The sequence below is a fragment of the Sminthopsis crassicaudata genome, chromosome 3 (assembly GCF_048593235.1).
Source record: "Sminthopsis crassicaudata isolate SCR6 chromosome 3, ASM4859323v1, whole genome shotgun sequence".
NCBI classification, from domain to species: domain Eukaryota; kingdom Metazoa; phylum Chordata; class Mammalia; order Dasyuromorphia; family Dasyuridae; genus Sminthopsis; species Sminthopsis crassicaudata.
This window is the reverse complement of record NC_133619.1, coordinates 599,014,487-599,027,246: the sequence shown is the minus strand read 5'-3', so window position 1 is coordinate 599,027,246 and position 12,760 is coordinate 599,014,487. Positions and strand designations below refer to the sequence as shown.

General features: G+C 43.0%; 1 protein-coding gene across 1 annotated transcript in view; it reads right to left on the bottom strand.

Moving 5' to 3' along the window:
- The window catches only part of TRIM62 (tripartite motif containing 62), a 56,129-nt gene that overhangs the window by 20,155 nt on the left and 23,214 nt on the right, over nt 1-12,760 (bottom strand). Inside the window, exon 2 of the mRNA XM_074305525.1 lies at nt 7,131-7,226. Within this exon, the coding sequence (XP_074161626.1) occupies nt 7,131-7,226 (96 nt within the window). The remainder of the gene's footprint in view (nt 1-7,130; nt 7,227-12,760) is intronic.

Here is a 12,760-nt window from a genome sequence, read left to right as displayed (position 1 = left end):
TAGAAAACAACCCAACATTGCTCTGCTCCCAGCCCACAATGCTTATCCCCTAACCCTAAGGGTCCTTCACAGTTCTGCTGCTGTTCCGGGCTGCATCTTTCTGCCATCTCCTGACTAGCTATGATCCAATGAGGTTTTAGACTCCTGGGCCAAGGTCAAAGCTGTTTACCTCTAAGAGCAATATTTTAGGACCATGGGAACTTTGCCAGCCTGGAACCCCGGGCTTTCTTGGGAAGCCCTTTTCAGTGGAATAGAATGAAAAAGCATTTATTAAACAGTACAAGAACTGGCTGAGTGCAGGGGATCCAAATTGAAAAGTCAATCTCTGGTCTCTGCTTTCAAAGAGCTAACATTCTAAGTGGGGTATTCAATACTAACAGTTCTTATGTATGGCAGGCCCTAACTCCCTTGGGTGACCTATTAGGAAGGGAGGATTCTAGCAGGATCCGGCTAGGCAGGGCTCAAGTTGGAGCTGCTGAGAAGTAAAAAGGTCATACACATCAGATGGGCTGCATCCTCTGACACCCCTGGGTAACAAAGTGGAATAAGTGGGTTGAGAGGAAATGGAGTCCAAGAGTGTGTTCTAAAAGTGTACCAGAAAATGGGAAAAGAGATACCATAACAAGGAATTGGAAATTGAATAGATACATATAATTTGTGGGATGATTGAATAAATGACGGTGTATGAATGTTATGGAATATTATTGTTCTGTAAGAAATGACCAGCAGGATGGTTTCAGAGAGACCTGGAAAGACTTACATGAACTGATGCTAAGTAAAGTGAATAGAGGCAAGAGAACACTACACAGGAACAACGAGATTATGTGATGATTAACTGCAATGGACTTGGCTCTTTACAACAATGGGGTGATTCAAAGCAATTCTAATAGACTTATGAAAGAAATTTCTATCCATATCCAGAGAGAACTACGGAGACTGAATGTGGATCAAAGCATAGTATTTTTACCTTTTTGATGTTATTTGCTTTTTCCATTTCTTGTATTTTTTTTCTTTTTGATTTGATTTTTTTTTTTGTGCAGCATGGCGAATATGGAAATATATTTAGAAGTCCTGCACATATTTAACCTATATCAGATTGATTGCTATCTTGAGGAGGGGGAAGTGAGAAGGAGATGGAGAAAAATTTGGAACAAAGGTTTTGCAAAGGTGAATGTTGAAAACTATCTTTGCATTAATTTGGAAAAAAAATACTATTTAAAAAAAATGCCATAGGACCTTGTACACAGTAGGTATTAAATACATGTTAGTCAAATTCAATTCAATACAGTTACTAAGGACTTACTATATACAGAGCATTGGCCTGTATTGCATTGAAGAAATTCAAAATTTAGTAAAACAATCCTTGCATTCATAGAGCTCAGATACAACACATATATCTTTACTGTAAAATGACACCATATAGAGCAATTAAAACGTGTGAGGTCTGAGGATGCAGAGGGAGGTCATGATTGGAATGAGGAGTTCAGTTTTGGACATGATTAAGTTGTAAGCACTGGAAGGTCGTGCAGATGGAGAAATCTAGCAGGCAAATGTCAATAGGAGACTGGAGCCCTAGGTTGGAGACAGAGATCTGAGAGCCATCCAAGTAGGGATGGTTACTGAAGCTTCGGGAGCATGTGAGATCATTAAGGAAGAAAATAAAGAGAAGGGAAAGAAGAGGATCAAGGACGAAATACCCATATTTAGGGGACAGAAAGATGAAATCTTTGGTAGGGACCCAAGAGGGCTGACCTATAGAAGAGGGATTAGGTTCTGTTCTGATTGGTAGAACTAGCAACCATATAAAGCTGCAAGGGGGTAATTATATATTCAAAATAGGGGGAAAACTTCCTAATGATCTGAGTGGTCCAAAAGTGAAGTGGGCCACTTCATGGAGCACTGAGGTCTCCTCACTGATTTGTTGTAGTGGTTGTTGTTCACTTGTGTTCAATTCTCCATAATTCCATTTGGTATTTTCTTGGCAGACAAACTGAAGCGATTTGCCATTTTCTTCTCCAGATTTTACAGATGAGGAAACTGAGGCTAATAGGGTTAAGTGACTTTTCCAAGGTCACATGGATAGCAAGTATCTGAGAATTTGAACTCAGGAAAATGAGTTTTCCTGATTCTAGACTCAGTGCTCTAAACACTGCAGCACCTACCTGCTCCTTATCCTCCCTGGAGGAGCAAAATCTGGATGACCACTCATTGGGGAGTTAGTCCAGAGGATTCTTATTTGAGAATAGGATGGACTACATGGCCTCTAAAGTTCTTTCTAATTCTATGATGCTGAAAAACAACAATAACCACAACAAAAAAGACAAAGAAGGTGCAGTTAGGGAGGTAGGAGGATAATTAGAGAACATCCTGGAAGCTGAGGGAGAACATGTATCAGGGGTCTCAGAAGATAAGGATGATATGGAGTTGGCTGTGGGGAGGACTGAAACACATAGCTCACAAAGCACACCTATTATAAAACTGCTAAGAAGGGGTTAATTAGAGGAGTGGGGGCGGAGACAGAATATTTCAGTTTACCATGAATTAGCAGGACAGGTAATATATCAAAAATATTCATAGCAACTCTTTTTGTCGAGGCAATGAAGTGGAAACTTCCATCAACTAGGAATGACTGAACAAAATATGATATATGAATATAATAGAATAATATTATGCTATAATAATAGTTTCTGGCCAGCATTTATAAGGTATTTTAAGCTTTGCAAAGTGCTGTACAGGTTTAATTCTCACCACAACCCAACAGGTGAGTGCTCTTGTTTTCCTTATTTTATTGATGAGAAAACCGAGGTTGAGAAGTTAAATGATTTGCTCAGGGTCATAGAGCTAATAAGTAGCTGAGATAGAATTGGCACTCAATCTCCTGGCCCTATGCCCAGTGTTCTTGCCCACTGCATCACTTATGTAAGAAATGATGAAAGTTTTGGTTTCAGAGAAACCTGGGAAAATGTATATGAGTAAAATGAACAGAACCAAGAAAACAATTTATATGACGACTATATAAAGAAAAACAACTCTGAAAGATTTGATGACTCAGATCCAGTCAACAAAAATCCAGATTAAAGAGCACCATGAGGATGATGAACAAATGGATAGGAAGATGCATTTATTATACACTTGATAGATGCTAATCTTGTGAAAAGTTCAGAGAATACAATTTTGTTATTGTGTCGTTTCAGTCACGTTCAATGTCTTGTAACCTCATATGGGGTTTTCTTGCAGAGATATTGGAGTCATTTGCCATTTCTTTCTCTAACTCATTTTACAGATGAGGAAACTGAGGGAAATAGGGTTAATGACTTGTCCAGGGTCACACAACCAGTAAAGGCATGAGACCAGATTTGAATTCAGGAAGATGAGCCTTTCTGACTCAAGGTCTGGCACACCATTCACGGTCCTACCCAGAGGATACAAATCAGGAGCAAAGGTAACTCTGCCCTCAAGGAGCTTATCTTCTGAGGGGGGTCCAGTGTCTTGGCCCTGGGTCCCCTCTACTTTGTGGTGGTGGCAGGGGCCACAGGAAATGTGCACAGGACTGGTGTTAACCTGACTTGTATTCCATGTTGCTTTTGGGTCTGCCTTTACGCAGTGTAGGGTGCAGCAATAATGGTGACCAATATTGATTTTGTGTTTTAGAGCTTTTCAGAGAGTTCATAAATATTGCGTCCATGGCTCACAATGGGCCCAAAAGATAAGTCTTAGCTCCATTATCCCAATTTTACAGATGAAGAAATCAAGGTTCAGAGAAGTTCTAAATGACTTGTCCAAGGTCATATCAATCGACTAGCATTTATAAAAAGCTTACTATGTGCCAGGCGCTATTCTAGATACTGGGAATAGAAATAAGCAACTAGTATTTATTAAGCACCTACTGCATGCCAGGCACTGTGCTAAGCATTGGCACATAAAAAACTAAAAGATAGAGCCAAACAATGTTAAGAATTTGAATTTAAGATTTTCTGACTTCCAGTCCAGAATTTTGTCTCCTAGGCCACGAAGTTGCTAAGTTATACAATTATAATGCAATCACAATACAAACCCAGGTCCTCTGCCTCCAAGTCTGGTTCCCTCTGCATTCTACCGAGTTCCCTTTTCCAATTGCCCCCCCCCCACAATTTAATGTCTAAAATGGAACTCCTTCTTTGCCTTTCTTCCTGCACATTCTATTGGATGTACTACCATCCTTCCAGCCCCCAAGCTTCAAATTTCCAAGTTAATTCCTTCTCCTTTTTCTCCTCAATTTTTATCCAATTGGCTGCCAAGTTGGCATAATATGGGCAGAAATAGCTCTCGCTTTGGAGCCAAGGGACTCTTATCCTGACTATTCCTTACTTGCTGTGTGACTTTGAGTAAGTGACACTCTTTCTGAACTTCTGACCACTCCTCGATAAAAGGAGAGGGTTGGACTAGAAAGAAAAAGTCCTTCTTGTTTCTAAGCCTTTTAAGTTCCATTGATTTTGTTTCCACAGACTCACAGAGGCCCCCTTCTTTCTACTTTTCCTGCCCTAGAGGAGATTATCAGAACCCAGGCAGTGGAGAGCAATGCCCTATCTCCTTCCTGAGGGCAAAGTTAAGAACTTGGGGTGACGTAGGGATCCCATTGCAAGCCAGGAAGAGCTCTCTTTCTCTCTCAACTGTTCCTTCTAAAGTCTGCCTCAACCTCCAGGCTTGGAGTCCTTAGCCCTGCTTGCCAGTCCCCTTGGAGGGGGCTGGTTGAAGTGAGAATCATCCTCCAGGTGGTGGGATGCCCAAGACTCAGCAGCGTCCTTCTCTCCAGTTGTGTGTACCCTAGGCTGGGAGTTCCTCTGGGCAGAGACCGCCTCGCTCAGTGCTGACATCCCACCGGCAGAGCAGGAGGGGGGGCTGGGGGAAACCTACTGTATGCTGAACAAAGGCTCAATTAAGGCCTATTCCAGGCCCGACACGGCTGCCTGTAAAGAACTGACAGGCTGAATCGAAGCTCTTTTCAAAGACCTCTCTCAAAAGAGCACTGGGGCGTGAGCACTAAGCAGCCCCGCTAAGCTCTGCCAGTGTGCGTTACTGAAGGGACTGGAGAAGAAACTCCCTGCTCCCTGAAGGCTGGTGAGTCAGGAGAGGCAGACAGTAATTAGCGGCTCTTTGGCATCAGTGGCCCATCCAGCCTGACTCTGCCTGGGTGGCGCTGGCCCAGCCAGACCGCAGAAGTTACCCAGAACCTCCAGACAAAAGGGGGATTGGACCCGGGAGATGTCTGGATGTTGTCTGTGTCAACATCCCACTACAGCCCACTCTGTGCATCCAAGGCTCTGGGGACAGGGGGACCACCCCGAACTCCCGAACACTCAAAACAGCACACACTTCCAAAAGGCTTCTACAGCTCTTCCCATCTCATCATTTATCTGAGCCTCAATTTCTTTTGGCTGGGATGGGGAAGGGGACAGCCCAGGTCTAGGGTCTCCCTTCACTCATGCAGACTGTTGACTCAGCAACAGAATCTCAGAAAATTAGTTGCCTGGGGACCCTGAGAGATTAACTCGCCTGAGAAATGTCACAAAGCTGCAGCTTAGGTAGAATTTGAACTCAGCTCTTTCCAACTCCCCAAGGCTGGCCCTTGAGCTAATCTGTCATGCTGCCTCTCCAAGGGGATATGCTAGATATTATTATTCCCATTCTCGTGAAGAAGAGATTGAGACTCAGACAGTCTCATTGCCAGAGCTGGGATTCGAAACCAGGCCCCTCCTAACTCCTTTGTCTTCTTTCATGAATTTAATAATCATGAACATTTTAATATATAAAGAACAGAAAAAGTGGCTTGTGTATGAAGTCGCTGAGCCCTCTTGTTCCTGACCCTCGGTCACCACTCTTCTAGGTCCCATTCAATGGAAACAGTCTATTTTGTCCAACTTTTACAAATTCCTTTTTTTGGTCTTGTCTCAGAGACTCCAACCTCCTTGAGAGGAGAAGCAGAGTTTAGCTTAGAGCTATTGGGTAAAAACTGAAAAAAGTCATTTTCCTGATGGGAGGAGGAGGAATTAACTTGGGAGACTGGAAGTTAACCTTTTACTGAGAAGTATCACCCAATCACCCAGCTTGGTCTCTAGGCAAGGGATCCCCAGAACACCAACCACCCTCACTACTTGCCCTTCTGGCCCATTAACAACTCCAGAATTGGGGCTCCATTGACAAAGCTTTTGAGAGATTAGGGTCAGCTTAATACCATCATGAGCTGCTGCAGAATGACTATAAGGAAAGATTATTCTAGTGATGAAGTGTGTGTGTGTGTGTGTGTGTGTGTGTGTGTGTGCATGTGTGTGTGTGCAAATGCCACAGGAATGCACAGTTGGCTACTAAGTGAAATATGACCTCCAAAGTGTCTGCAGGAAAAAAAGAGGCATTTCTTATATAAACACCAAGGCTGAGGCAGGAAATAGGGTTGGGGGAATGGTAAGGGGCTCTGAGACCCCATGGGCCTACAAGAAGGCCTGGCAGATGGACAAAAAAGTAGGGGGAAGGGAGGAGGAGGTGGGGGAACAGGAAGCTGGGCAAGGATAAAAGGAACACATGGGGAGAGAGAATGGGAGGGCAGAGAAAAGGGGCTGGGGAAAGGGGAGAACAGGGCTTTTTATTTCCCAACTCTACTAGGTGGTCTCAAGGTCCAGGTCAGTCAGGAACAAAAGCTCCAGGTTCCAAGAGTCATCTTATGGGCTTGAAGCCTGACTTTGCTGCCATAGAACACCTCAGATACAGGAACTCATGGGAATGGGGGGGGGGGAAACGCTGACAAGGCAGTCCCACAGAAGAGACACTGAATTCTACTCTCCCCGCCCCTACTTTGATCTCAAGGGATAGGGGAGAGAAGCAGCTGGTGGATGTGGCTATTGTCTCTGGTCCAATCCCTTTGTGTCTGCTCCAGACACACAGTGGTACAGATGGACCTGCCCCCTCCAACGCCTCCTAATACACTGAAGGCCTCAGGTGTGCAGGGGCTCCAGGCTCTCCTGCCCCCACTGGCAGATGGAAGAGCTGGGGCTCCAGTGTGTCACCTTGGCCCCAGGGCTGCCTGCACTTCCTCAGGCTGAGGGGGTGAAGGGCACCGAGGTGCCATCCTCCCCTCCTCCTCCAGACCCCAGGCTCACCTTTGTCTCGGCCAGTTGGCGCTTGAGAAGCTGCAGGGCCTCTGTGTGTTCCCGTTCGCTGTCTTGTAAGGCCTGAAGTTGCTCCTTTAATTCTCGCTAAAACAAAGAAGAACACAGGAGTGAAGCCTCAGACAGAAAGAACCAGATTCCAGGCTGAGGGGCTTCAGCTGTCTACCAGCACCCAGCAGCTGGGAAGGCAACTCTCATGTCCGGGAAAACTCAGCCTCCACCAACTCACCAAAAGTTAATGTTTCAGAGCTGGAAGGGACCCCAGAGATCATCTCATAGAAACTAGCTGAACATCAGGAGACCCTGTAAAGTATCCCTGACAAACAGTCATCAGGACTGGCCAGAAGACCCCATCGAGGAGAAAACTGCTGTCCCGTAAAGCTACTGTCTACTGCAGGTCAGCTCCCATGGTCAGGAAGCTGAAATCTGCCTCTGGGTCCCTTCTGCCTTCCACCCCCTGCCCCTCATTCTGTCCTCTGGGGCTGAGTGGAACCAGGGCAGCCTTCCATGGGAAAGCCCTTCAAATACTTGAAGCCATATGCTTCCTCTACTTTTTCTTTTCTCCTGAATAAACTGATCCAAATTTGGCATTATTCTTGGTCCTTTTTTCATTGTGATCTCTCACTTCCATTGAAAATGCTCAAATTTATCCCCAGCTTACTAAAAAGTGATAGACTCAAACATGGTAATACAGATAAAATCAGGAAGGATGATAGTAAGGTTAACATTTCCCCACCTCTACTTAGTGGGGAGCCACAGAATGTTACTCACATCTCATGGAGTGAAGCCAACAAGCATTTAAGTTCCTACTATATTATGTAGCTAGGTAGCACGGTGGACAGAGGGCAGGACTTTGAGGAAGATTGCAGAAGAGGCAGGAAGATTGAGCTCCCTGATTTCAAACCCAGTCTCAAATATTTCCTAGCTGTGTGACACTAAGCAAATCGGATATCTGTGATTGCCTCAGTTTCCTTATCTAAAAATGAGCTGGAGAAGGAAATGGCCAATCACTAGTATCTTTGCCAAGAACAGTCCAAATGGGGTCATGAGTGAAGCAAATGAATAGCAATAAATGTTACGTGTCTGGCATTGTGCTAAGTGTTAGGGATACAAAGAAAGATAAAAGACAGTCCTTGCCCATTGCATTGAACATGAAACCAATTATGAACAAATCAGATATATATAAGTTAAATAGAGAATAATCTCGGAAGGGGGATTAGGAAGGGCTTCCTTCAGAAGGCTGGATTTTGGCTGAGCTTTGACAGAAGCCAAGGAAAGCAGAGATGAGGAAAAAGAATATTCAGCTATGGGACACAGCCAGAGAAAATGCCTGGAGTTAGGAAATAGAGTATATAGCAAGTGAACCAGTATCAATGAATCACAGAGTAAAGAAAGAGGGATAAAGTGTAAGAAGATCGGAAAGATAGAAAGTAGCCAGACTATGACATGCTCTTCCAGGAGTATGCTGATAGATAGCAAACAACTGCTTCTCTAGGAAAAAAAAAGTCCCTCCCCCCTAAAAATGATATACTTTTAAGTTTAATTTGCATTATTAAATTTTCTCCATCACTTTACGCCTAGACAATCAACAAAACATTTGTAGCATTTGCCCATTTCCAGTATAAATGTTCACCTTGAAAATTTAATAATTTATCAGGTCTGATTTAAAAATCAACTCTTCTACTTCCTTTACTCTCTCCCTTAGAGAATTGGTAACAATATATAGTAATATTCAGGCAAAATAGTACAGTGAAAAAAACTTTGGAGTCAGAGGACTTCCTCTGGCATTCCACCTCTGGTAATCTTGGACAAATCATTGAACTTCTCTTGACCTCAATTTCCTCATCTACAAAATGAGAGATTGTAGTGAATGGCTTCTTGAGTTTCCTTCCAGCTTTAGCTCCAGGAGACCATGCCCCTCTTCAATCCAATGAGCATTACAGAATGGGGCCTAGAAGGATCTAGCCTGGGATATCCCTTCCTTCCTTCCTTCCATCCATCCATTTATTCACTATTTATTATACATGTCTAGGTGCAGCCCTGACCTAGGTACTGGTGAAGATATAAAAACCGCATCGCTGAACTAATAATCTAGTAGTGGGTATAACACATGCAATATGCAGAAATATGCCCCCCTTTCATGTTCTGGCTATACTTTCAATACTTGCTTCCCATCGCAACTTCAAGTTCTTCCTCTTCCTCCATCACTCAGTAACTTTTCTAGCTTTGAGATTCATATTATGCATATTTTCCACCCAATCAAAATCCTGGTAGCTGTTGTCTACGGGTCCCAGATCTATCTTCTTTCCTCAATGAGTTTGATGCAAGATGCAAAATCTTTCTTCCTCCAATTCCTGCCCTCATACTTGAGGACTTCAACATACATACTGACTCTTCTTCAAACACCTTAATTACTTAATCCTTCTCATTTCCCAAAATCTACTCCTCCCTCCCACCTCAGCCTCACACAAAGATCTTCTTGGTCTTGCTATCAAGAACATAGAGACCAAGAAGATCTTGCTATCACCCACAAATGTACCATCTCTATGTTCAAGAATTCTGAAATCTGATCATAATCTAGGTTTCTACCTCTACTTCTGCCTTCCTTCACCGAAGCCTACTCTTTGTTCATATCCAAACTTTCAATTCTTTGACCCTAAGTTTTCTCTCACTTTCCCTTATATTAACTAATTTCTTCTCCTTCCCCCCCCCATTTTGATTCCTTACTGAAGCAATTCAATTCTATACCATCTACCCTGAGTCCCTGGCCTCCTTAACCTGTTGTTGATTGTGCCTGGCCAAGTCTTAGCTTCTGATCATTCCCACCATTCATTACCTTAGCTCTTCCATATGTGCTGCTGAAAGCAGGTACAGAAAATCATGCAACTTTCCTGATTAGGTCCATTGTAGATTTGTATTATGCAATATCAATTGGACCCTCACTGCCACTAGGGAATCCTTCTATATCTCTCTTATCAACTCACTATCCTAATCTCCATAGTAGCTCTTCTAAAGCTTTTCATCCCTTCTCAAACCTTCCATGACTCTCTCTTTCAGCTGAGAACATATTGTTTTACAGAAAAAAAAACCAGAATATATGCTATGGGCCTCCTTCTCTCCCCACCTCCCCCAACATCCCTTCTATTGCTGAGATGTGCCAATTTCATTTTGGTAAAATCTCTTAAACATGCCTTCTCTTACACTGTCACTACCCTGGCATAGGTTCTCATCACCTGAGACCTGATTACCGCAATAACCTTTTGATGGTTCACTTGCCTCAGATGTTTCCCCACTCTAGTTTGTCCTTCACTTAGTCACTAAAGTGACTTTCCTAAGGCACAGATCCAATCATCCATATCTCCTCCTCCTCCTCCTCCTTCTTCTCTCTCTCTCTCTCTCTCTCTCTCTCTCTCTCTCTCTCTCTCTCTCTCTCTCTCTGTCTCACACACACACACACACACACACACACACACACACACACACACACACACACTCCCTATTCAATAAAACTCAGTGGTTCCCTTATCACTTCCTCTGTTGTTCAAAGCCCTTAATAATCTAGGCCTTGTTCTACCTTTCTGATCTTCCTATACTTTACTCCCTGACAAGTACTTTTTTTTCCCCCTGAGGCTGGGGTTAAGTGACTTGCCCAGGGTCACACAGCTAGGAAGTGTTAAGTGTCTGAGATCAAATTTGAACTCGGGTCCTCCTGACTTCAGGGCTGGTGCTCTCTCCACTGCGCCACCTAGCTGCCCCAATACTTTTCAATTCAACGACACTGACGTCCTCACTTTTCTACAAACAAGACACTCCACCTCTTAGCTCTGGCCCTTTTCTCTGGCTGTCCCCCCCATGCCTGGACTATTCTTCCTCCTCTTCATCTCTGCCTTCTGGCTTCCCAGGCTTCCTCTAAACTAAAATCTCATCTCCAGGAAGCCTTTACCAACCCCTTTAATTCTAGTGTCTTTTCTCTCTTAATTATTACCTTTTTATCCTATAAATAGATTTGTTGTGTATAACTACTTGCTTGTTGTCTCTCCCATTAGCTTGTGATCTCTGTGAAGCTAGAAACCCTTTTGAGGCTTTTTGTCTTCCTAACACTAACACAACTCCTGGGGCATTGTAGATACTTAATAAATGCGTATTGACTGATCAACGGTATTATAAAGCAAAGATAGAAAGGAATGGAATAAAAATGGTTCATATTTATAGAGATGGCACCAAAAGGTTCGCAGTGTACTTCACTTATATCATTTCTGGGAGATAGGTATTATTATTATTATTATCCCCATTTTACAAATGAGGAAACTGAGGCAAACAGTGATTGACTTGCCTAGGGTCATATATCTAGTAAGCATCCAAGTTCTGATTCCAAGTCAAGAGCAATAGTGTTTGCTTGTTTGTTTTTAACATGGGGTCCATGAACTCATTAAAAATCATTTTGAGGGGCAGCTAGGTAGCGCAGTGCATAGAGCACCAGCCTTGAATTCAGGAGGACCGAGTTCAAATCTAGTCTCAGACACTTAACACTTCCTAGATGTGTGACCCTGGTCAAGTCACTTAACCCCAGCCTCAGGGGGGGGGAATCATTTTGATCACTATATCTCAGTACAATTGATGACTTTTATAATCCTATGAATTTTATTTAGGGTATTTAAAAACTGAACGATGAGCTGGGTTTTATTAGACTGCTCAAGGTGTGTGTGTACAGATTGGGGAAGAGATTGGTACTTATTAAGCTTATGCCAGGTAATGGACTAATGCACTTTAAATATAATCTCTTAACCAAAAATGGTTAAGAATTGCTGGTCTGGAAGAATGAAAAATGAGACAAAGTTCTTTAGAAGGTCAGAAGAAAGAAATACCATTTTTAACTGGGATTAATGGGAGGGAGATGTGGTGAGGCATCCTGAAGAGATGATACCCGAGCTGGGCCTTGAACTCTGGGTAGAATTTCAAAAGCAGAACTAGACGAGGCTTTCCGGGTATCTGGAATGGCATAACAGATAGATGCTGGATGCCCAGTGGGGACCTTGATGCCTGGTGGGAGCAGGGGGGTAGGGGTCATGGGGTAGGGGTAAGAGGTTAGGGGGAAGGTCACAATGAACAGATTTGTTGGCAACCCAGAGTTAGTAGGCCAGGAAATAAATTGGGGTTTAGGTAAAACAATGAGAAGCTAATGATAATGATATAATAATAATAAAATTTGGCTTCAAAAAAGCACTTATTTTAACCACCTGTGCAAGACACTGTAAAATATTAACTTTAAAAAATATGAATGATTTTTCTATTCTCCAACAATAACCTTGATCGTTTGCAAAATGCTTCAAATACTTTACATATAATCTTTTATTTGAGATAGACACTCTATTTTATTGTAAATCCACTTCACAGGTGAGGAAACTGAGGCTCAGAGAGGGAATATAAATACCCAGGATCACACAGCTAGTAAAGACAGAGGCAAGGTTAAAATCCATGTCCTCTTGACCCCACTCTTTTGATTTTGATTTTGCTGCCCGTGATCTGAGCAATAGAGGATATAGAGCTGGTTATTGTTGTTTGGTCATCTTTGTGACCCCATTTGAGCTGATCGATACAATTCTTTATTATAAGAGATGGCT